At 39.1% G+C, this 23408-nt stretch overlaps 3 protein-coding genes across 7 annotated transcripts in view; 1 reads left to right on the plus strand and 2 right to left on the minus strand.

Annotated features, from left to right (window-relative positions):
• LOC115222973 (dehydrodolichyl diphosphate synthase complex subunit DHDDS) overlaps positions 1-800 on the plus strand; it is a 29176-nt gene extending 28376 nt beyond the window's left edge. For all 3 annotated transcript variants that reach the window (XM_029793394.2, XM_029793395.2, XM_036512064.1), the window contains exon 8: positions 402-800. In XM_029793394.2, coding sequence (XP_029649254.1) covers positions 402-638 — 237 coding nt within the window. In that variant the 3' untranslated portion in view covers positions 639-800. The remainder of the gene's footprint in view (positions 1-401) is intronic.
• Positions 801-1092: 292 nt separating this feature from the next.
• On the minus strand, positions 1093-4592 carry LOC115222979 (Bardet-Biedl syndrome 10 protein-like). Of its 3 annotated transcripts, XM_036511946.1 has the most exons (3): positions 4233-4592; positions 1382-3209; positions 1093-1243 (listed from the first exon to the last, which is right to left on the minus strand). In XM_036511946.1, exon 2 carries the CDS (start codon positions 3146-3148, stop codon positions 1427-1429), a length of 1722 nt encoding a protein of 573 aa, XP_036367839.1. In that variant the 5' UTR covers positions 3149-3209; positions 4233-4592; the 3' UTR covers positions 1093-1243; positions 1382-1426. The 3 variants fall into 3 exon arrangements, with proteins under 3 accessions (XP_036367839.1, XP_036367838.1, XP_036367837.1); XM_036511945.1 differs by lacking the exon at positions 4233-4592 and adding an exon at positions 3932-3950 and having other exon boundaries at positions 1093-3209; XM_036511944.1 differs by lacking the exon at positions 4233-4592 and adding an exon at positions 3294-3500 and having other exon boundaries at positions 1093-3209.
• Positions 4593-9482: 4890 nt separating this feature from the next.
• On the minus strand, positions 9483-22605 carry LOC115222873 (endothelial differentiation-related factor 1). The gene is made up of 5 exons (XM_029793245.2): positions 22286-22605; positions 17729-17780; positions 13188-13348; positions 10971-11064; positions 9483-9916 (listed from the first exon to the last, which is right to left on the minus strand). Exons 1-5 carry the CDS (start codon positions 22358-22360, stop codon positions 9867-9869), a joined length of 432 nt encoding a protein of 143 aa, XP_029649105.1. The 5' UTR covers positions 22361-22605; the 3' UTR covers positions 9483-9866.
• Between the last annotated feature and the right edge of the window lie 803 nt (positions 22606-23408).

Genomic DNA, 23408 nt, shown 5'->3' on the forward strand with positions numbered 1-23408 from the left:
TACTTGGAAACAAGTGAGGTTTGGTGACGGGCAAGGCATTTGGCTGCAGAAAATCTACCACACTGAATTCCATCTAACCAATGGAAAAGTGTACATTGGTCTGTTGGCAATAATTCCGAGAGAATGCATGTTTACCAAAATGTTTGATGGAATGATTAGACTGAGAATTTTTTTTAGTTAAATAGCTACAATATGCCTTTCATGAAAGGCTTTGTATTTTATTTCATTTCCCCTCTTTATTGTATCTTATCCTGTTTTATTTCATTTCATTCTATTTGATTTCTTCTCATCCTCCTCCCTTTCTATCCTACTTACGATGTTTCCCTGTTATCTTACTAATGAAAGTTTTGTTTGACCTGACAAAATATTTGATCAAATTTTTCTTTCTTCTTGTCTTCTAGGAAGCTGTCAATTATAGCCACGAGAAATGTGAAAGTATCCAGCTGGAATCAGACTACAGATGTGTTCACAAAGACTCTGAGAATGTACACAATTGTCCGAGTGAGCTGAACATTAATCGAAATTCCAAGGAGTTGTCTTACACAAGGGAAAGGAAAGAAAGAGTGTCGTCTTTCCTCAGTTATTTATATTCTAAAAGGGACACATATATAGAAAACTTGTGTCCCAAAAGTATGTAGAATTGTGCTCAAAGACCAAATAGGTTCTTTTAAGGATTGTTATTTTTATTTTTTCTGTTTAAATGATTATTCAAATGTTTTTAGTGTTCTGACAAAACGTATTAAACAGAGATCTATCTTATTACAAACACACTTTGTGAATAAAATTTATCAAAAGCTCTATTATTATTATTGTTATTATATTTCACTGCCTTTTATAAGGGTATGTAATAAATGTGGTTGCGAATGGTTGATTGATTGGTTGACCAAATGGTTAATCAAACTATCAATTAGTTAATTGATTAAAATGGTTAACCAATTAACGATTGATAAATAAAGAAATGTAATAGAACCGGTGCATGTATTATTATTAGCATAACAATGATTCTGAGATCCAATAAAATATATTTCAACACACGATTTCACGTTAGGAATCTTGCAAACCAAATACAAAATCGAAACATTTTGGGGTCAATCCAGTTTTAAAAAATAATTTATTTTACATTATCTCCCTTTCTTTTGTTAGATCGATTTGACTTTTACATTGTTCTCTTCACTTCACTCAGTATAGGCGTAGTCTTGTCTAGTTCCTCACCTCATACAGGTGTAGTCTTGTTTAATTCAAGCTGTCACGCTCTCTACATTGTGTGAATCCATTTCAAACAATTTCTTTTCCCTTTTCTTCCTTGCTTTTGTTTGGCTGATTTGACTTTTGCCTTGTTCAACATTTACTTCATTGATACAGCTGTAGTCTTTAGTCCAGGTTGTCATCCTCCCTGCATTAAGTGTGTCAGCACTTATTTTTCAAATCAAACATTTTTTTTAATGCTTTTCACTTTGACTATTTGGTCCATATTTAAAAGCTGAATCACCACTTGGAGTGAAGAATGCAGGATATAAAACTCTGTGTATAGTGGTAACCAGCTTCCTTCTTTGTAGAATTCCTCAGAATTATTGTTATTCATTTTTATTTCATCAGGCTCAGGTAACCAATTCTGAATTTGAATTGGACTAAATTTTTGTGGTGTACAAACTTTCCTGCAGACACTTCTAAATGTATCATGAAGAATTTCCCATGGAATATCACCATCATCATCATCATCATTATTATTGTGAGATATATTCTTAAAAGTTCTTTCCTGACTATATTGCAACATTTTGGTTTGGAAAGTCATTGCAGGAATGGTAAAGATATTTGAAGAAGGGGTTGGTGCTGTTAAAGTAAAGTTTTCATTAGTAATATTTTCACGATCAAATGGCAGAATTTGAAATGTTTCAAAGCACATTCTAAGAGACTTCAAACATTTAAAGATCTGTTGGGATAAGCTGTGAACCATACCTAACGTTGGTGCTGTGAGTATAAGACTGGAAGAGGCATTTACCAAAAGTGGACAAGACTGCAGCGTCATTTGAAGATACGTGGAACCATTTATGACAATCCTTTTATGTAAACCAAATGAAACTAGTGAACTGTCACAGAGAGAGTCTCTAATACATGAAAGAGGTTGCTTTTTGGCTACAGTTTGAAAATACTCACAGAATTCTTCAGGTAAGTAAGAAATAGTATAAATGCCATGTTGCTGGAACAAAGTTTCAGCAAATTTTGGAATCTCATGACAACAGCAAACTAGTTTTACATTGTTTAGTGTACACTGCTTGATGAAGGCCTCACATTGGTGATATTGGAAGGCAACTAAGGAACTGAACTCATAAAACTCTGTTATTTTAAATGTGGCTTTGGTTGTTTCTGCATCTTCATCAGATGTTAAGAAATTCTGCAAAATGACTGATACAATTTCCTCTTTGGAAGATGATAGATCAAGGGATAATGTTCCTTCACATGGTATGAGTATTCCAGGTAGAACCTTTGAAGAACTGTAACAATGTCCAATATCTTTGTGAATTAATACATCAAAGTGTTTAATAGTAAAGTCAATGACTTGATGTAAAGAATCGGTACATTCGACACCATAACTAAGAAAATCAATGAGTAGAGATGAGAAATAAACCGATTCTTTGTCAGACAAAGAACTCAATAAAACTGATTTACAAACTTGCTTCAGATGGCAACAGATGAGTAAAAAGTCGGAAAAATTGATAGAACTGAAAAAAGATAAACGATTTCTGAACTCAAATTCCATTATTAGACGCTTAAAGTTTCTCAAGCCCTGAGATATTCTACGCATATTTTCTCTGAACTGAGTGCCATTTGTCTGAGAAGAAGAGTTCACTCGCAGTTCAACAGACCGTGTTAATTCAGTGATATAAAGAATAAATAATTTGCTGCCATCTCCCGTCACAGAATGTACATGCTGAAGAGAATTTACCACAAACTTTGCGACTGGATGGGAAAACTGCAAAGCATTAAGAATGTCAATGCCATTAGTGACAAACTGTACCGATCCAGTAGAAGTTGTGAAAAGAGTCTTCTCACACATGGGACCTATGGAGCTTGCACAGATGTCAGACAGCGATGAGACAATTCGGACAATATCTGACAGAGAAATGTCACTGGAGTTTATAGCAGCCATTTGTTAATATTTCACAGTTATGAATTCTTGAGTTGTTTTACCCAGGGACTGTAACAACCATCTGAAAAACGACAGAAATATAGATTTTAGTTATTTTAAAGAAAATCATTGACAACTGAACAAATATGTAATCTATATTGATTACATTTTACTCTTTGTCTCAGTAATTCAGTCTTAATTAATCTTCATCTATTTGCATAAGGGGTCTGTAAGAATGGAAATTAGAGCAAAGGAGACTCTCAGAGGGAAGAAATGAAAGGGACAGAAAAAAGAGGAAGGAAGAGATAACAAGAGATGTTATTTTGACACACACGTATGAATAGAACAGATATGTGTGAAAATACATACATACGTACAATGTATGTATGTATAAGGGGTTTAGTCAAACAAATTGACCCCAGTACCTATGCTTTTAAGATCACTACTTATTCTATCGTTTTTTTTTATTGTTTTTGCTGAACTGCTGTGCTATATGGATGTACACAAACCAACACCGGCTGTTGAACAGTTTGGGGAATAAACACAAATACTCATATAGATGTGTGTGTGTGTTGCTGGCCACGAAATGGACAAGATCCGTGTTAAGCCCCAACAGCTTAACAACCGTTGCCGGTTTGTTTACGTCCCTGGAACTTTGCAGTTGGGCAAAAGAAAACGATAGAAGAAATACCACAGTTTGAAAATAAGTAGTGGGGTCAATTTGCGATGTTCCAGCATGGCCGCAATCCAAACACTGAAGCAAATGAGAGATTAAAAGATACAAAAATAATTTGAGTCGTATACAAGACATTTTTTCTTCTACGGCGGTTGGGGAAATTGAAACGGTGAAATGGTGAAGGGATCAATGCAGAAAAATGGTCAAGAAATATCGATCTGAGATTAAACTGCCGAAAGTTTCCATCCTGTTTCAAGACGATAACGAATGTGATCTGAGGGGATTTAACGTCTATTTTTAAAGGGTCGAGCGACAGCGTAAAGACTTCCGGGCTGACACGTGAAGGAAGGGCTTCGTTGTCATTGACGACGGAACAACTTAAACAGAAATTTAGCATTGGACTCGTTAAAAATTATATTGAAAACTTACAAATTTGTGATCGCAACAGATGAAATTTTAACGATGTATTTCATCTAAGTTTGCCCTCCATTGTGAACGAACTACAAATGATTTGTCAGTTTAAAATCGTCCACTTCACAAGTTTTCTTCGCCTCGACGGGCCACAATGGCTGGGCTAACAGTCAGACAGCAGTTATTTCCCTTCACTTGGCTCGTTTTATTTATTTATTTAATCATTATTTCATTGTTGGTGTTCTTTAACCCTAGGTCAACTGTAACCGAGCAATTCAATGAACTAAGACGTTCTAACAATAACCATCCCGTCTTTTAAATGTAATGTATGCAGGACTTCCTTCTTTCCTTTCCCTACAAGAGTGTGGTCTGGTCCTATTCCCTAGCGGTTTCTTTAAGACAGCTAGTTTTTATAACTTAGAGCAGGGGTTCTCAACCATTTTTATCTATGGACCCCTGCCTTTGATTACAATTTTATTCAGGTGGACCCCCATAGCCAGTTGATGTTTAAAAGCTAGTTTCCAAAATTCCTATTTTGTTTTTTTCCCACATTAACTTGTGTATGTTGAATTAAGTAAAATGCTAAAGAAACCTATCCGTTTCTTACAATACATACATCTGAAGCAGTGGCTCCCAAAGTGGGCGGTATTGCCTCCCTGGGGGAGGTCGAAAGTTCCAAGAGGGCACTGCCTAAAATTGATGGTAAGACAAAAAGACACACACATAGCTTTTATCTTTTACCCGTTTCATTATTAGACTGTGGCCATGTTGGGGCACTGCCTTGAAGAATTTTAATCTGACGAATCAACCTCAGTACTTATTTTTATTCACGTCTGGAACTTATTCCATCATTCTCTTGCTGAACCGTGAAGTTATGAGGACATAAAAATACCAGTAGTCAAGTGGTGATGGAAGACACACGTATACTCTCTCTCTCTCTTTTACTTGTTTCAATCATTTGACTGCGGCCATGCTGGAGCACCGCCTTTAGTCGAGCAAATCGCCCCCGGGACTTATTCTTTGTAAGCCCAGTACTTATTCTATCGGTCTCTTTTGCCGAACCGCTAAGTGACAGGGACGTAAACACACCAGCATCGGTTGTCAAGCAATGCTAGGGGGACAAACACAAACACACATATATATATACATATATACGACAGGCTTCTTTCAGTTTCTGTCTACCAAATCCACTCACAAAGCATTGGTCGGCCCGGGGCTATAGCAGAAGACACTTGCCCAAGATGCTACGCAGTGGGACTGAACCCGGAACCATGTGGTTGGTTAGCAAGCTACTTACCACACAGCCACTCCTGCGCCTATGTATATATACAACAGGATTCTTTCAGTTTCTGTCTATTAAATCCACTTACAAGGCTTTGGTTGGCCCGAGTCTATAGCAGAAGACACTTGCCCAAGGTACCACACAGTAGGACTGGATTTGGTAGATGGAAACTGAAAGAAGCCTGTCGTATATATATGTGTGTGTGTCATTGATTCCCCCGCCACTGCTTGACAATCAGTGTTGGTGTGTTTATGTTCCTGTAACTTTGCAGTTCAGTAAAAGAGACTGATAGAATAAGTACCAAGAACTTAAGAAAAGGGAAAAAAAAGTACTGGGATCAGTGGTGTCCCAGCATGGCCAGAGTCTAATGACCGAAACAAGTAAAAGATAAAAGATAAAAATATGGTGGCTATTGTTGTTGTTTAATCCAAGGTCAGCTCTGATAAAGCAGATTTGAGGTCAAAGCAATTCAACCATGACCATCCCAGCATATTTTCAGACAATAATCAGTGTGACCTTCCACTTTTAAAATGGTTAAGTGTAGTTTGAAGGAAATTTTACTGTTACTTCTAGCATACTCCCTTCGTAAGCTTGTGTGAGTTTTAGTTGTTTTTTACACCTGGTCAGCACTGACCAAGCATACCGACATTTCTTTTCCAGATAGTCTGTCTATAATATCCAAGGTATCCATTTTTTAAAAAAGCAATAGTGATTTGAGGGAGTTCTGGTTGCTACTTCTAGGCATTTAAATACTCTTCAGAGTTTTTGACATTGGCTTATAGCAGTAATAGTAGTGGTGGTGTTAGTGGTAGCAGTGACACTGGTGGTGGAAGTAGTAGTAGTAGTGGTGATAGCATTGGTGTTGGCCAACAGTTTGCATAATTATTTTAGAAATTATTTCTAACCCTTCACCGTTCAGGTTACTCTATCAAACAATGCTTATTGATTCACATTGTTTTATCCTTGAGATTTCAATGATGTGATTGTTTAATGTGGAATAACATTGTAGGGTAGGTGTGAGAGCCGGGATCTGGTTAGTTTGAACATAAAACAAATGGAAAATTTTGGCCAGATATGGCTGGTTTAACCCTTTCGTTACCAACCCAGCTGAAACTGGCTCTAGCTCTTTAGTACAAATGTCTTGTTTTCATAAGTTTTGAATTAAAATCTTCCACCAAACCTTAGTCTCAATTTATGTTCCTAACATTAGCTTAATGATAACGAAGTTATTTTACTAAATTCTTTGTTATATCTAAAATTAATTGAAAGAAAAACAGAGCATCTCAAAAGAAATACAGTAACAAAAAGGTTAAATGCTAAAGGGTTAATAGACTTTTTTTTTTTGTATCATTTATTCAAAATACATTTTTACATTTTTAAGAAAGTTTTGGACCCTATAACTTCATTATGCCAGAGCTTACCCCGGTTTCAGTAAGTGCTGTGAATACAAGACTTTCCTCTGTGCAAGATGCCCATCTGTTGCCCCAACTATTGCTAGTATACATTTTCAACTGTGATAGGTGCAGGTAGGACTGTGTGGTTAAAAAGCTTACTTGCTAACCTACCATATGGTTTCAGGTTCAGACACATTATATGGTGCATAGTCTTCTACTATAGCCCCAAGGCCTACCAAAGCCTCTTCAATAAATTTGGTAGATGGAAACTGAAAAAAGCTAGTTGTGTGTGCGTATCTGTCTGGATATTATATGATAGAAATCAAATGGAAATTGTAGTTGTGATACTCGTGCCAGTGGCACATAAAAAGCACCAACCAATTGTGGCCATTGCCAGCCTCCTCTGGCCCCTGTGCCGGTGGTACGTAAAAAGCACCCACTACACTCACAGTGGTTGGCGTTAGGAAGGGCATCCAGCTGTAGAAACACTGCCAGATCAGACTGGAGCCTAGAGCAACCTCCTGGCTTCCCAGACCTCGGTCGAACCATCCAACCCATGCTAGCATGGAAAACAGACATTAAATGATGATGATGATGATGTCACTCATTTTCAGTGTACCATAAAAAACATGTCTAACCATGAAGAAATATTATCTTGCTTGGAAATAGGTGAATACTGGTGACAGGAAGAACATCCAGTTGTAGAAAATCTACCTCAACAAATTCCGTCCGACCCATGCAGACATGAAAAAGTGGAAGTTAAAACAATGATTTCAAATTTGGCATAGGACCAGCAGTTCTTTTGAGGGGATGGGAAAGTCAAATACATTAACTCCTGTACCTAACTAGTATTTATTTTATCAACTCGAAAGAATTGAAAGTCGACTTCAGTGGAATTTGAGCTCAGAACATAAAGACAGACGAAGTTCCACTAAGCATTTTGTCAGGCATGCTAATAGTTCAGCCAGCTTGCCACCTTTAAAACAATGGTGATGATGATGATGACTATGATGGAGTGAAGCAATGTGAAATGAAGTGCCTTGCTGAACAACACCACACATCTCCAGGTCTGAGAATTGAACCTATAACCTGATAATTGTGCTCTCAACATTTAACTCACTACACCACATGCTTTGACAGTCAGGTGAAATAAACATCAGATACTTTGCCCCACATAAATACTGCAGGAGCTAGCCAGAAGCCTAGCAAGCTCTTCTTTTGAATCCATTTCAATGTCAGATGCCCTTCTGTATCATCAGCAGGTATCTCAGGGTCACAGGTGTTTTGCTCCTTAGCCTGTAGTGGCGCAACAAGAATGGAGTTAGTTTTTGCCTGTGGAAGGGTTCCACATGCAGTCTCTTGTCAACTCCACCACCTTAAGCTGCCATACATATATCCTTGGTGACTTTCTTCAGTTGTCTGGGTTCCAGACCAATCTTATGCAGGAAAGAGCACAACAATCTAGCTGGAAAAAGAGATTTATATATAAAACAATTTTTTCAATCTTACCAAAAAATCTTCACTATAATAATAATAATAATAATAATGTAATAATGTACAGACACCATCCAGAGGATGCAGTAAATGGTGAGGGCGTCACCATCCTTTGGAACTTCCCACTACAGACAGACAGAAAAATTGACTCCAATTGAAAAGACATTGTGATCAAGGACTACAACAGAGGAACTTGTCTGTTAATAGATATGTCTGTCCCACAAGATCAAAATGTCTCAAGGAAGGAATATGAAAAGCTTTCTCACTATAAAGATCTACAAATTGAAATCACAAAAATGTGGAAGCTTAATACTACAATAATACCAGTAGCAATTGGTGCATTGGGAATGATAAAGAAGCACTCCACAGACATGTGTACCCTTAATGTAGTTCTCAGGGAGATTCAGTGTGACACAGAATGTAACAAGGCTGGCCTTTTGATTATTACAGATACAACTTATATTTGCCAGTCAGGTGGACTGAAGCAACGTGAAATAAAGCCTCTTGCTCGAGGATACAATATTATGCAACTTCCTGGTAACTCCAATCTCCGTGAACTACAAAAGATAAGCTTGATGGGTGCAGCCCATATACTACAGAACGCACTCTCCAACTAAAATGGAATAAATATGGTGATAATTTTAGCATGCATAGCAAAACAAAAGTACCCTTGCTACTCTTGGCCTCTGGAGGATGCCTGGTACTAAGGCAGCTGAAATAAAGTTATAATGAAAGGAAGGCATAAATGGTAATAATAATAACGAACTTATTGTATACAATGCATAGGTGCACTAGAACTCATCAAAAAATGTAACCAAAATTGCATGAACAATACATAGAATATGCACAGGAAGTGAACAGTGAAAAAATCTTAAAAGAAAAAAAAGATGGAAGAAAAAAAAGTAGAAGGTGGGCATCAGATGTACTGTTGGCAAATTTCGGGAGGCATGGAAGTTTTGAAGGATGTCGTGTCTCAACAGTTAACAAGTGAGAAAAATTAAAACATTTGGAAAAATGAATAAATTTGTAATAAATTTATTTTTAAAAAAGTATTTATTTTTTCCTTAAAAGTTCATTTACATTTCTGTTTTTCTTTTATTATTATAATTAGCATTAAAATTTTTTTTTTGTCAAAAATTTCTAGCTGTGTTTAATTAGAGCAGCGAAAAAAAAAAAAATATTGGTAAATGTCCAATCACGCCAAGTGGGAAAAAAAAAAGAGATCATTGCAAAGTGAAGGAATTAGTTTTTAGCTGCTATTATTTTTTTATCCAAGCAATAGATATTTCAGACTGTAATCACAAACATAACTTGGCCTTTTTTTTTTTTTACTTAAAAAAAAAAGAGAGAGTATTGCCACAAGGAATAAATGCAACAATCTGACTTAATCTTGAAGAAGATTTCAAAAAAAAATACACCACTTAGTTTAAAATAAAAAAAAACATCAACAGTGATGGCAGGTGTACAAGAGGGGAACTGCTGCTACTTTTTGGTAAATGGTTTGCCCTTGTCTTTGCCACGCAATTTTGTGCCTGTAAAATATTGAAAATAACTTGTTATATAAATATTTTGGGAAAAACACACACAAAAAAGAAAAATTCAAACATTGAAATCACTTATATTAATAATTCTAAATCATTAGATGCAGGCATGGCCGTGTGGTAAGAAGCTTGCTTCCCAACCATTTGGTATCAGGTTCAGTCCCACTTGTATGACATCTTGGGCAAGAGTCTTCTGCTATAGCCCCAAGTTGACCAAAGTCTTGAGAGTGGATTTGGTAAATGGAAACTGAAAGAAGGCTGTCATATACAAATCCTCTTTTCCTTCTGGAACTCTGTCAAGTAAGACGACGAGGGTTCCAGTTGATCTGATCAACAGAACAACATGCTCACGAAATTAACGTGCAAGTGGCTGAGCACTCCACAGACACGTGTGCCCTTAATATAGTTCTCAGGGAGATTCAGTGTGACACTGAATATAACAAGGCTGGCCTTTTGATTATTACAGATACAACTTATTTTTGCCAGTTGGGTGGACTAAAACAATGTGAAATAAAGCATCTTATTCCGTCCAACCAGTGCTAGCGTGGAAAACGGACGTTAAACGATGATGATGATGATGATGATTCCTTTACTAAAGGCAAAGTCAACCTCGGCAGAATTTGAACTCAGAACGTAATGGCTGACGAAATACCGGTAAGCATTTCGTCTGGCGTGCTAACATGGTTTGGGGTTCAATCCAACTTCATGACACTTTCGGCAAGTGTCTTCTACCATATCCCTGGGCCAACGAATGTCTTGTGAGTTAATTTGGTAGAAGGAAATTGTGAGGAAGCCTGTTGTGCGTGTGATTGCATTTGCTCCACCCCCAGTACTTGACAACCGGTGTTGGTTTGTTTACATCCCTGTAACTTGCCGGTTGTCAAAGGAGACCAATAGAAGGACCAGACTCAGGAAAAAAAAAAAAAACCCAACTTAGTACTGAAAGTGATTTGTTCAACTAATAAAACCTTTGAGGGCAGTGCCCCAGCATGGCTGCAGCCCAATGACTGAAACAATTGAAAGATATTTTTAAAGAATTACTTACCCAAAGCTCGTTCCAATTTACCAAGAATTTGCTGGTTTGGCACTGCTTTTCCAGATTCATATTCATTAATCACTTGCTGTTTTTCGTTTATTTTCTAAAAAAAATAAAAAACATTCAAAGTTGAAGAATGAGAAATACTTTTGAAGCAGGAAAAAGTTGTTTAATCATCATCATCATCATCGTTTAGCGTCCGTTTTCCATGCTAGCATGGGTTGGACGGTTCTACTGGGGTCTGTGAAGCCAGAAGGCTTCATCAGGCCCAGTCAAATCTGGCAGTGTTTCTACGGCTGGATGCCCTTCCTAACGCCAACCACTCCGAGAGTGTAGTGGGTGCTTTTTATGTGCCACCGCACAGGTGCCAGACAGAGCTGGCAAACGGCCACGAACGGATGGTGCTTTTTATGTGCCACCGGCACGAGGGCCAGGCGAGGCTGGCAACGGACACGAAACGGGGCGGTGCTGGCAACGGTCGCGAAACAGAAGGTTCTCTTACATGCCACCGGCACTGGTAACACATCTGCAATTTCCATTGATCGATTTCAATTCAACACAATAATAATAATAATAATAATAATAATAATAATACAGTTGTTTGACCTTAACCAGTTGAGCATGTCCCTTAGTGGCTGACGATATGTGCATCTCTGATCACGAGCAGAAGTAGTGGGGGAGCATCATAGCCATGTGTTGAGAGGGATTCTTTGGGGTTTGAATAGTTCACCTCTGGAAACATGGGTGGCTCTTTCAACATCCTTAAACAACCCTTATTCAGGGACCTTTTGAGCAGGATGGGCTACTCAACCTGAAGAAAATTCTAACTGGGCCCCCACCTGCAAGGTCATGCGCTGTTTATCTTGATATGAGATCACCATGTCGCGCACGTATGGTTGTGATGCATGTGCCTGGTGTACCCTTATCAGACGGGTAGTCATGATGGGTATATTGGGCTTCATATATTTTACCCCAGTGTCACTTTGATGGCATGAACTGCTCTCTCACTCAATAATAATAATAATAATAATTTTTCTTTTGTAATAATAGTTTCTTATATAATAAGAGCTGGCAGAATTGTTAGCACACTGGGTGAACTGCTTCACGGTATTTTGCCTATCCTTACGTTCTGAGTTCAAATTTCACCAAGGCTTTCATCCTTTCAATGTTAATAAAATGGTACCAGTTAAACACTGGGGTAAATGTAATCCACATAACTACTACTGGGCACGAGTATAAAAACTGCATCCCTGTGCGAGCCAGGGCAGCAGAGTAGGCTCCATCCAACCAGCATGGTCACAAGCTCAACTTCACAGCAGACCACACTCGGGTGGAAAGGACATGCCAAGGCCTTCACCTTGCAATGGACTGAACATGGGCAATCCAATTTAATCCGTATAAGTTCAGGGTAAGAAATTCAGAGTAGGAGTATGAGGAGTATGGTCCACTAAATCAACCCTGGTATCTGACAGGTATTTTATTTTACCGATTCAGAACGATAAAAGGCAAAATAGACCTCAGTGTGATTAGAAGTCAGGACTTAACTACCACAAGGTATCTCATTCAATGCTCAACCAATTCAGTCGATCCACCATCTTAATAGTAATAATCTATTCATCTCATTTTCCATCAAAGCTTGAAAAACTGAAGGACTGCTGCAATAAGTGTATGAATCAGAGAGGGGAATATGTTGAATAAAATCATAATTAACAGATCCTCCCATATTTTCTTTAACCCAAAGCCAGGAACTTTTCAGCAACCCCTTGTATAGCCATGATACCATAGTAAAATGCACCCAGTATCCCCTGTAAAGTAGTAAATGATACAAAGGGTCTCCAGAGGTAGAAACCTTTTTATCAGAGTTGTTTTTAGTCAGGGACCAGCTAGGACTAGACAACAACTGCTCCAGAGCGTCGGCTGTGGGGTCATTCCGAAAAGCTCTACCTGCGACGATTTCATCTCAATCGAAGGAGAGGAGCTTTCTCCGTCCGGGTTGCGGATCCGTGGAACAAGCTGCCAGACGAGATGGTGAAGATGCCGACGACCGCTTTGTTCAAAGTCTCCCTTGACCTCAAGTGGCCTGAACTCTTTACATGAACACCACCCTGTACTTAACTCCATGTCCCCCTACATGGCCTTGCTTTTTGCTTTTTGAGCCAAAATTAACTAACTAACTAACAACAGCAACTATAAAGAGAAAGAAAAATTAAAACATGGATAGCTTACAGTGGCCAGTTCTTTTTGGGTCATGTTACACCTTTGTCGACATTGTTGAATGAGCCGAGACACATCAATGCTAACTTTACTGATGTGCAGCTCCTCAGTTTCTTGGTCGAGTTTGTTTGCATTAATGTTAGCAGCGTGTTGCTTGTTTTGACCAGCACTGACTGAAAGTATTAAAAAGAAGAGAATGGTTAATCAAATCAAGGAATCAATAAAAGTCCATGTTCCATGCTGGCACAGATTGGACAGTTTGACGGGATCTGGTGAGTCCAAGGACTGCATTGCATTCAAACGTCTGCTACAGCATGATTTCTACAGTTGGATGCCTTTCTTAACGGCAACCACTTTACATTGTGAACTGGATGCTTTTTCATATCACCAGTACAAGTGAGGTCACTATGCAGCTTGCAAGACTACGAACCCCCCAATATATACATTGACATAGAGTATATTATAATTGCAAAATGAAATACAGAGTCCCTACCAACAATTGATATGCATGTGCCAGTTGCCAGGGATGGGTTCGATATGTAAATTGGTCTATCCAATACTGCTAAACTCAGTGGCCATTTAAGCGATGTATCTTTAGTATCTGTTTTTGCATGCTGGCAAGGGTTAGATGGTTTGACATGGTGCTGGCCAGTCAGAGAGCTGCACAGACTCCATTTGTCTGTCGTGGAAAGTTGCCTTCTAAACACCACCCACTTTACAGAGTATGCTGGGTGCTTTTTGCATGCCACTGGCACAGGTGTGTTTACACAGCATCAGCACAAGTGCATTTTATGTGGCATCGGCACTTATAAACAGCAAGCCTGTACGTATGGACAATAGGGATTTTACTTAGCTTGACGTGTCTTCTCATGTATAGCAAATCGCCACACCTCCCGGTCCTTTGTCATTTCCTCAGTGAGGCCCAGAGTCTGAAGATCCTTTCTCACCCCTTCATCCCATGTCTTCCTGGGTTTAAACCTTTCCGCAGGTTCCCTTCACAATTAAAGCTCAGCACCTCTTTATGCAGCTGTCCCCATCCATATGCATCACAAGACCAAACCAGTGCAGTCTTCCCCCTTGTACACAACATCTGATGTTTCTTATACCCAGTTTTCCACTTAAATCATTTACATTCTGTCAGGCATGCACCCTAACCCTAACCCATCCAGTGGAACATGCTAGCTTCAAGGAGCAAGAACTCCAGAAATACACGTATACACCCATCACCTATTTTGCTATCTTTGATTGCATAGTTTACATAGATGTATTCGTATACAAAATATCGTAACTTTCGGTGCTGACTCTAAATTCAAGAGAAAATCTGTAACGATACACTTAAAAAAATTATATATAGGTGTGCACCCATACCAACCCCCTTTGCTTGCGAAGACATGTTGGGGCAAGCGAAATCGAAATCGAATTGAACCAGCCAGGATCCCTGGTCTGGTGGTACGTAAAAAGCACTATCCGACTCGTGGCCAATGCCAGCGCCGCCTCGACTGGCTTCCGTGCCGGTGGCACATAAAATACACCAATCCGACTGTGGCCGTTGCCAGCCTCGCCTGGCACCTGTGCAGGTGGCACGTAAAAAGCACCCACTACACTCACGGAGTGGTTGGCGTTAGGAAGGGCATCCAGCTGTAGAAACATTGCCAGATAAGACTGGAGCCTGGTGCAGCCTTCTGGCTTCCCAGATCCCCGGTCGAACCGTCCAACCCATGCTAGCATGGAGAACGGACGTTAAACGATGATGATGATGATGATGTGCCTATGTGTTTCTCTGAAAATGTTGAGCTACAAGCTGTAACATCATTTCCTATGACAAGAAACTATCTGCTGGCATTGTGCCTTTGAAGACATTTGGAATAAGAGAGCCCTTACATGAAAAACAGATAAGGGCTGGTGGTGAAAAGAGCATTAGGAAGTAAATCATCATCATCATCATCCTTAATGTCGGTTTTCCATGCTGGTGTGAGTTGGATGGTTTGACTGAAAAATGGTAAGCTGGGGAGCTACACCAGGTTCCAATCTGATTAGGCATGGTTTCTACAGCTGGATGCCCTTCGTAATGCCAACCACTCCAAGAGCGTAGTGGGTACCTTTTATGTGCCACTGACATGGGTACCAGTTACAAAACACCAGCATCAGCCACGACTGTGATCTTACTTGGCTTGTCAGGTCTTCTCAAGCACAGTATATTGCCAAAGGTCTCAGTCACTTGTCACTGCCTCCATGGGGCCCAAAGTTCGAAGGGTGCTTTTTTATGTGTCAGTGGCCTGGGTGCTAGTTACATGACACAGGCATTGGCCAAAACTACGATTTCCCTTGGCTTGACAGGTCTTCTCAAGCACAGCGTATTGCCCAACATCTTGAAGGGTGCATTTTACGTGTCACCAGCATGAGTGACAGGACTTCTCAAGCACAGAAAATCGGCCATGGAAAAGCAGAAACAAAAGTAAACAAAAGACATACAAACACATCACCATCACCATTTCAACATTTACTTTTTCATCCTTACAGAGATCTGACGAGTCTGTGTTGGGTTAAAATTTCTTCAGGCAGATGCCCTTCTTGAGGCTAACCCTCACCCGTTTCCATGCAAGACAATAATACCCCAGGTTATCAAACAAACAGCCTGGATATGCTTACATGGTGTACTGTGAATAAATAACACTATTTGTATAAGTCGCATCACATTTGTTTACAATCAGCCTGCACCTGTTAAGACAAGAACTCACACTCAGTGCACATATGTATATATGTGACAGACTGCTAGTTTCTGTTTACCAAATTTCATGAGATATTGATCAATCTGCCGCTAAAGTAGAGGGCACCAGCTGTCAGTATCCACATAGTTGACCAAAACAAACTTCTTAACCACACAGCCATGCCTGCCTAAGTGCATGTGTGTGTGTGTGTATGTATATATATATAATCATCATCATCATCGTTTAATGTCCGTTTTCCATGCTAGCATGGGTTGGACAGTTCGACCGGGGTCTGGGAAGCCAGAAGGCTGCTACAAGCTCCAGTCAGATCTGGCAGTGTTTCTACAGCTGGATGCCCTTCCTAACGCAAACCACTCCGTGAGTGTAGTGGGCGCTTTTTACATGCCAGGCGAGGCTAGCAACGGGAGCCAGTCAAGGCAGTGCTGGCATCGGCCACGTTCAGATGGTGCTTTTTACGTGCTACCAGCACAGGGATCACAACTACAATTTCCATTGATTTTTGATGTTGATGTACTTGACTCAATAGGTCTCATATATATATATAGCTGAAGGCTTAAAATTAATCAAAGGACATACTAAGTATGTCTACCTGCTGGAAATAAGAGTCAAAACTCTTATTTAAATAGTTTTAAAAAACTGATGATAACTACAGAAATCAACCGTCTGCAGGCAAATGGACTAGCACAATCTCTCAACATACATTCAAATATTTGGACTCACGAGGACCGGTTTCTGGACTGGCATTATAGCCTCGCTTTCCTCAGCACACATTACCATGATGGAAAGCCATTTCCCATTATTTTTAATTGTTACACAAGATAATAATAGAGTTAGTACTATCTTTGCAAATATTTTCTCTTGAAATATTTGCTCCATATATATATATATATAGGTGACCAAGACAGTAGCGTGGGTGGATGCTCTGAGAGCATAGCTGCTAGAATAAGAAAAGCCTGGGCAAAGTTTAGAGAGCTCCTACCTCTGCTGGTAACAAAAGGCCTCTCGCTCAAAGTGAAAGGTATGACATATGTGTGAACAGCCATGCTACACGGCAGTGAAATATGGGCTTTGACTGCTGAGGACATGCGTAAGCTTGCAAGAAATGAAACTAGTATGTTCCACTGGATGTGTAATGTCAGTGTGCATACACAACAGAGTATAAGCACCCTGAGAGAAAAGTTGGACATAAAAAGCATCAGATGTGGTGTGCAAGAGAGATCACTATACTGGTTTGGTTGTGTTGCGTATGGATGAGGACAGCAACATGTAAAATGCACCATACAAACGTGGCTGATACCAGTGCCACCCGACTGGTCCTGTGCTGGAGGCACGTAAAAAGCACCATTTGAGCGTGGTCGATGCCAGTACTGACTGACTGGCCCTCCTGCCGGTGGCACACAAAAAAGCACCCACTACACTCTCAGGGTGGTTAGCATTAGGAAGGGCATCCAGCTGTAGAAACCTTGCGGGATCAGACTGGAGTCTGGTACAGCCTTCGGGTTTGCCAGTCCTCAGTCAAACCATCCAACCCATGATGACAATGGGCTTCCACACAGTTTCCATCCACCAAATTCGCTTACAAGGCATTGGTAAGCCAGGGGATTTAGTAGAAGACCCTTGCCTAAGGTTCCACATGGTGGAACCAAGCCCAAAACTATGTAGTTACAAAGCAAGCTTCTAAACCACACATCCATGCTTCTGCCTATCTCTCTGGTTAATCTATAAGCTATTATTTAAATAAAACAGACTTACATGATACAGTTATAATATTTTACTCTTAATAATTGATCAGCAAAAGATGTTTCAACTAAAGGAAAAACTTACATCGTTTAGTAGTCTCCACAGCAGCACCTGTTCTTTGAGCAGTAGTAACAGCCTACAAAAGAGATTGAAAAACCAAGAATTAAAACATTAAACATGCTACAAAAACATGTTTGTTGTCACTGATTTAACAAGAAAGCAACACTGAGATCTTCCACACCTTCCTTAGACACCCACTTGTCTTAATCATTGACAGAGATTAAATAGCTAGAACCAGCACTCAAATAACTATCAGACCATTCTAGGCAGCTGCTCAAACTACTAAAACAAACTTTATCTTTTATGTGTCTCAGTCACTGGACTGCAGACATGCTGGAGCACTGCCTTGAAAAGTTTAATGCAACAAACTGACTCCAGTATATATCTTTTATTCAAATCTCGTGCTTATTCTATTGATCTCTTTAGCCGAACTGCTAGATTATGGGGATGTAAACAAATCATCACTGGCAGTGTGTGAGGGTGGCAAACACACAAACAGATCTGGCCGTTGTCCGTGCAACATCGATATTCCTCCCCATGTTAAAATCTTGTATCCCTGCCGTAAGGCTTCATTTCCACACACGCCAGCTTAATTTAATTCATCCTTAGTCGAAAGACACCTGTTGTTATGTCCTGTTATTATTTTTATTGTATGTGTGTAACATTGTCCGTTTTTTTCCGTCCTTGTTGTTGTATACATTCGCTGCTTTCTTCCAAGGAATCTAATGCTCTTAGCTTAGTTTTTCTTTGGGGCTGGCCAGATTGGAGCAATCTCAAGTATAATCAGCCGAAATTGCAAAGATAATCTGCTATTTGACTGAGGAAAGAAAATTTCAAATGACCCATCCTTGTTTTGTTTGTATCGTCTGTCAGGATGTTTTGTTGTCCCCTTTTTGTATCACCTAACTGTCCGGATGTTTTGCGTTCTTGTCCCATTTTGTATTTTATATATATATGACAATGTTGTATACAGTTTCCTGCAACTAAATTCATTCAAGAGGCATTGGTTGGGCTTGGGGCTATAGTAGAAGACATTTGCCCAATGAACTTGAAACTACATGGTTATAAAATGAGCTTCTTGCTTGGAAGCAGATGAGGGCTGGCAACAAGAAGGACATCCAGCCATAGAAAATCTTCTTCGATAAACTCTGTCCAACCCAAGCAAGCAAGGGAAAGCAAACATGAAAACAGAGAAAATACTAACACCATAAAAACGAGGCGAATAACCAGGAAAAATTGCAATCATACACGATATACCCAACATTTTTTGAGCTTTGCAACCAAAGGAAAACTAAATATAAGAAGACAATAAACTCATGCTTACTTCTAAATCCCTGGTTTACCTCTTTAATTTTGTTGCTTTTGTTGTTCAGCTGCAGGTCAACCATGCACAAGCAAATCTAAGATGCAAAGTATTTCAACAATAACCAAAGGTCAAGCGGCTGTGTTGGCTCATCTTTAATTACATATTATAAAGAAGTCAATAGGAAATTCGTAAGGTGCCAAACATGTTACAGATCATTTAGACTGTGTGTGTATGTGTGTATCTAAACAATCTGTATGTGCAAGTATGGTTTAGACACACATATGGGAAGGTACAAGCATGGCTTTGTGGTTAAGTTCACTTCACAACCGCATGGTTTTGGGTTCAGTTCCACAACATGACACCTAGTGCTAACATCTTCCTCTGTAGTCATAGGACAAGAAAAATTTTGTGAGGGATTTTGGTAGAATGAAACTGAAAACATCCATGTGTATATGGATAAGCATGTGTGTGTGTCTCCTTCACTTAACATTGCATGATAATTGTCAACAAATGTTCCAGTCATAGAAATATTGTTTGATTGTAATTCTTAGGAAAAATATCACTTTTCTTGGAAACAAGTGAGGACCGATGACAGGAAGATTACCCAACCATAAAAAAAAATCTACCTCAATGAATTTCAGCTGACCCATGCAAGTACAGAAAAGTAAACATTACAATGATGGTGATGATTATCATATACCAAACATAATAATTCTATTCTGAGTTTCCCTTGCAGGTATGCAAAGTATTCAGGAAAGTTGTGACAAAGATATTTATCTCTACCATTAAGTCCTCTTTTTTTTCGGACAGTTAATGTTTAATGGATATGTAGTTACATGTAGTTGAAATTTACAGAAAAGACGAAGACAGGTGTATAAACAAGAAGCAGGTGTATTAGTTTGATGCTTGGGAAAGTCAGAAAGTCTTTTACATTCCGAGCCTACGCTCTTCAACAGAAAGGAAAACGAGGATATATATATATATATATATATATATGGCACAGGAGTGGGTGTGTGGTAAGTAGCTTGCTTACCAACCACATGGTTCCAGGTTCACTCCCACTGCGTGGTACCTTGGGCAAGTGACTTCTACTATAGCCTCGGGCCGACCAATGCCTTGTGAGTGGATTTGGTAGACGGAAACTGAAAGAAGCCCGTCGTATGTATGTATATGTGTGTGTGTTTTTCCCCACCAACATCGCTTGACAACCGATGCTGGTGTGTTTACGTCCCTGTAACTTAGCGGTTCGGTAAAAGAGACCGATAGAATAAGTACTAGGCTTACAAAGAATAAGTTCTGGGGTCGATCTGCTCGACTAAAGGTGGTGCTCCAGCATGGCCGCAGTCAAATGACTGAAACAAGTAAAAGAGTATATATATATATATATATATATATATATATATATACTCGCGATCGTTTCTCCTAAGAAGGGTGCACATTTTTGAAGATTATTTGGACACTTGTGCGTTAAATAAAAGCACACACACACACACACCTATATCATTATCATCATCATCATTTAACGTCCATGTTCCACACAATGGACCCTTCGTCGATTTTGTCGTTAAGCACGCAGATAATAATAATAATAATAATAATAATAATTGTGTACAGTGCTCAGGTGCACTACAACTCATCTAAAGTGTATATATAATCAGGTGTAGTTTCGGCGGATTTCGGAAAGCATGAGGGCCTTAAAAGATGCAGTGTCATGGCAGTCAACAACTGACGCAGGCAGTTTATTCCATGCTTCAGCAACTCTGAGCGTGAAAAAATGTTTCCGAAAGTCATGGGAGCTGTATTGTTTTCTGACTTTGTAGGCATGTCCACGTGTGTTAGACACATGGAGATGGTTCGACCAGCTGAAATATCTGCTCGTTAGATCAACGTCTAAGCGGCCGAATATTTCAGCGATACGTGTGCCCTTCTCGGGTGACAGGTGAATGATGCAATATGTTACAATGCATCTGACGAAGTTTCCGCACAGTTTTCGCTTGTCCAGCTTCACCCCACAACGTTTGGTGGTTACCCGAAGTTAAATTAAAGAATTACAAACACTTGTTCAAGGTGCCATGCAGTGGGACCTTGGGCCCGGGATCCGCTGATTGCGTGACGAAATTCCATGCCCACTTCGGCCATGACTGCGTTCGCTACATATGAATTATGGAAGGAAGTACACACACACATATATAATTATATATATATATATATATATATATATATATATATATATGTATATATGTGTGTGTGTGTGTGTGTGTGTGTGACATAACTTCGGTATAAGTACTGGATACATTACAAGAAAGTGTTTTTATTATATGGGGGTTTAGTGTTAGGGGTGGGAAAAAAGGGTTTCTGTTACCCACACATACAAACGTACATAACTACATATATATATATATACACGCACACACACACTTCCCTCTGTTTAGGTAGTTATCAATGAAACTAAACCCAAACCTCAGAATCCAAGATCAGTCTTTGATTTACCGAGACACGCAGGTAATACAAAACTGGGAATACATGTCGAGTTACGAGGCACGTGTGATCCAGCAGAAGACACAGCAAAATATTTGGTGAGACACCAGTAATCGACATGTGAAAAATTAGTAACAAACACTTAGAAACCATTAATACATTCAACAAATAGCCAAGACTCAAAAAGTTTGGCTGTTGTAGGGGACTGTTGAGGGGGCACCTAATCAACCACATGGCAGAATAAAACTGTCCCATGTTCGTTGGGTTTCTTTTCTTCTCTTGAAAATAATCACGTATTCATTGTGACATCAAAGTCATATAAAATAGCTTTCTCTACGTGTTGTTCTAGACTTTTCTGTATACCCAAAGGTATATTCTAATAACCATACAAGGTGCAAATCACCCGATGCAACACATTATTAACGCACTGCTGCTATTTCACAAATGCAGACTCTTAAATCTCTGAACTTTATTTGTTATTATTGTTGGTAGTATGTCCTTTCAAAACAAAATAAATAAACAACAGGAGCATATACCAAAAACCTTTTTTAAGAGTGTTTGCTTAAGATTCTTAATTGCTTTAATGTCGACGTCAACAAAAATAGTTTGGGTGGTAGAGGTGCAAATCGCTGTAAACAGGTAGAGAGAAAGAGAAGAAGCAGTGTTAAAAAGGAACGACAGCGCAAAGGAAAGGCAATAATAATCCAGGTACACATAGAATTAATAAAATTAATGGTGATATACATGATAAGATGAGCTGTAGTGAAGCCTTTTGCTTTGTTGCTCGTAAGATTTACCTGTTTCGATCTAAGCTGTCCAGCTTTCGCTCTCTTACCAATGTAAGTGACTTCATTCCAGTCGGACTCCGCCATTGTAGTTTCTGAGAATACGTTATGACAGATAGAGCAACAACGAGGGGAAAATTAGAGGCTTCTGGAAGCTATGTGGCCGCTCTAGACTTATTTATGAGACCAATGCAATATCGAATTGGTCAGGACGAAGTTGAAGATGAAAGAAATTGTTTGCTTTCTCAAGGAAGTCGTTCGGTTGGTGACACGAGACAAGTAGCGTCGAAGTAACTTCTAGAAAAATGTGGAATGAGAGATACGAAACGAACTTTTGCCATGGCAGACTTGTTTACATTCAAATATTGATAAGATTCTCTTTCTTTCTTTCTCTCTCTCTCTCTCTGTATACATACCTAAATCTATTTATTTGTATGTATGTATGTATGTACGTACGTATGTATGTATGTATGTATGTATGTATGTATGTATGTATGTATGTATGTATGTATGTATGTATGTATGTATGTATCTATGTATCTATCTATCTATCTATCTATCTCTGTATACATACCTAAATCTATTTATTTGTATGTATGTATCTGTCAATCTATCTATCAATCGATATATAGATAGAAAGACAGATATAAATATATATACACACACGCACGCACACACACATATAAATATTTGTATGTATGTATGTAAGATAGATAGATAGAAGCTCGCGCGCGCGCGCGTAGCGTGCAAAGTATGGCTGAGTGGTTCAGAAGTTTGCTTAGTAACCTTGAAGTCCCAAGTTCAATCCCATTACATAGTATCATGAGCAACTAGAATTTTTTATAATTTCAGCTCCACTTGCTTCTGGGGAGTAAAACTGGGCTGACAGGATCTGTATAGAAGTCTGCCAGGTTGATAATACCTGTAATTCAAAAAGCATGCTTGTTTGTGGAATATTCAGCTTCTTACATGCTATTTCAATGAGTAGATAGCATATAAGCAAGTCATGGGGTAGGTAGTTCTTCTACAATGTTTGTGTCGGGTTACTGGCTGGTTTTAAACGATATACAAGGCTTGTAAACAATTAATAAAAGTTTTAATTAATACACATGGTGTTTTGCATGTTAATCTTTGA

The sequence above is a fragment of the Octopus sinensis genome, linkage group LG21 (assembly GCF_006345805.1).
Source record: "Octopus sinensis linkage group LG21, ASM634580v1, whole genome shotgun sequence".
Classification (NCBI taxonomy): Eukaryota; Metazoa; Mollusca; class Cephalopoda; order Octopoda; family Octopodidae; genus Octopus; species Octopus sinensis.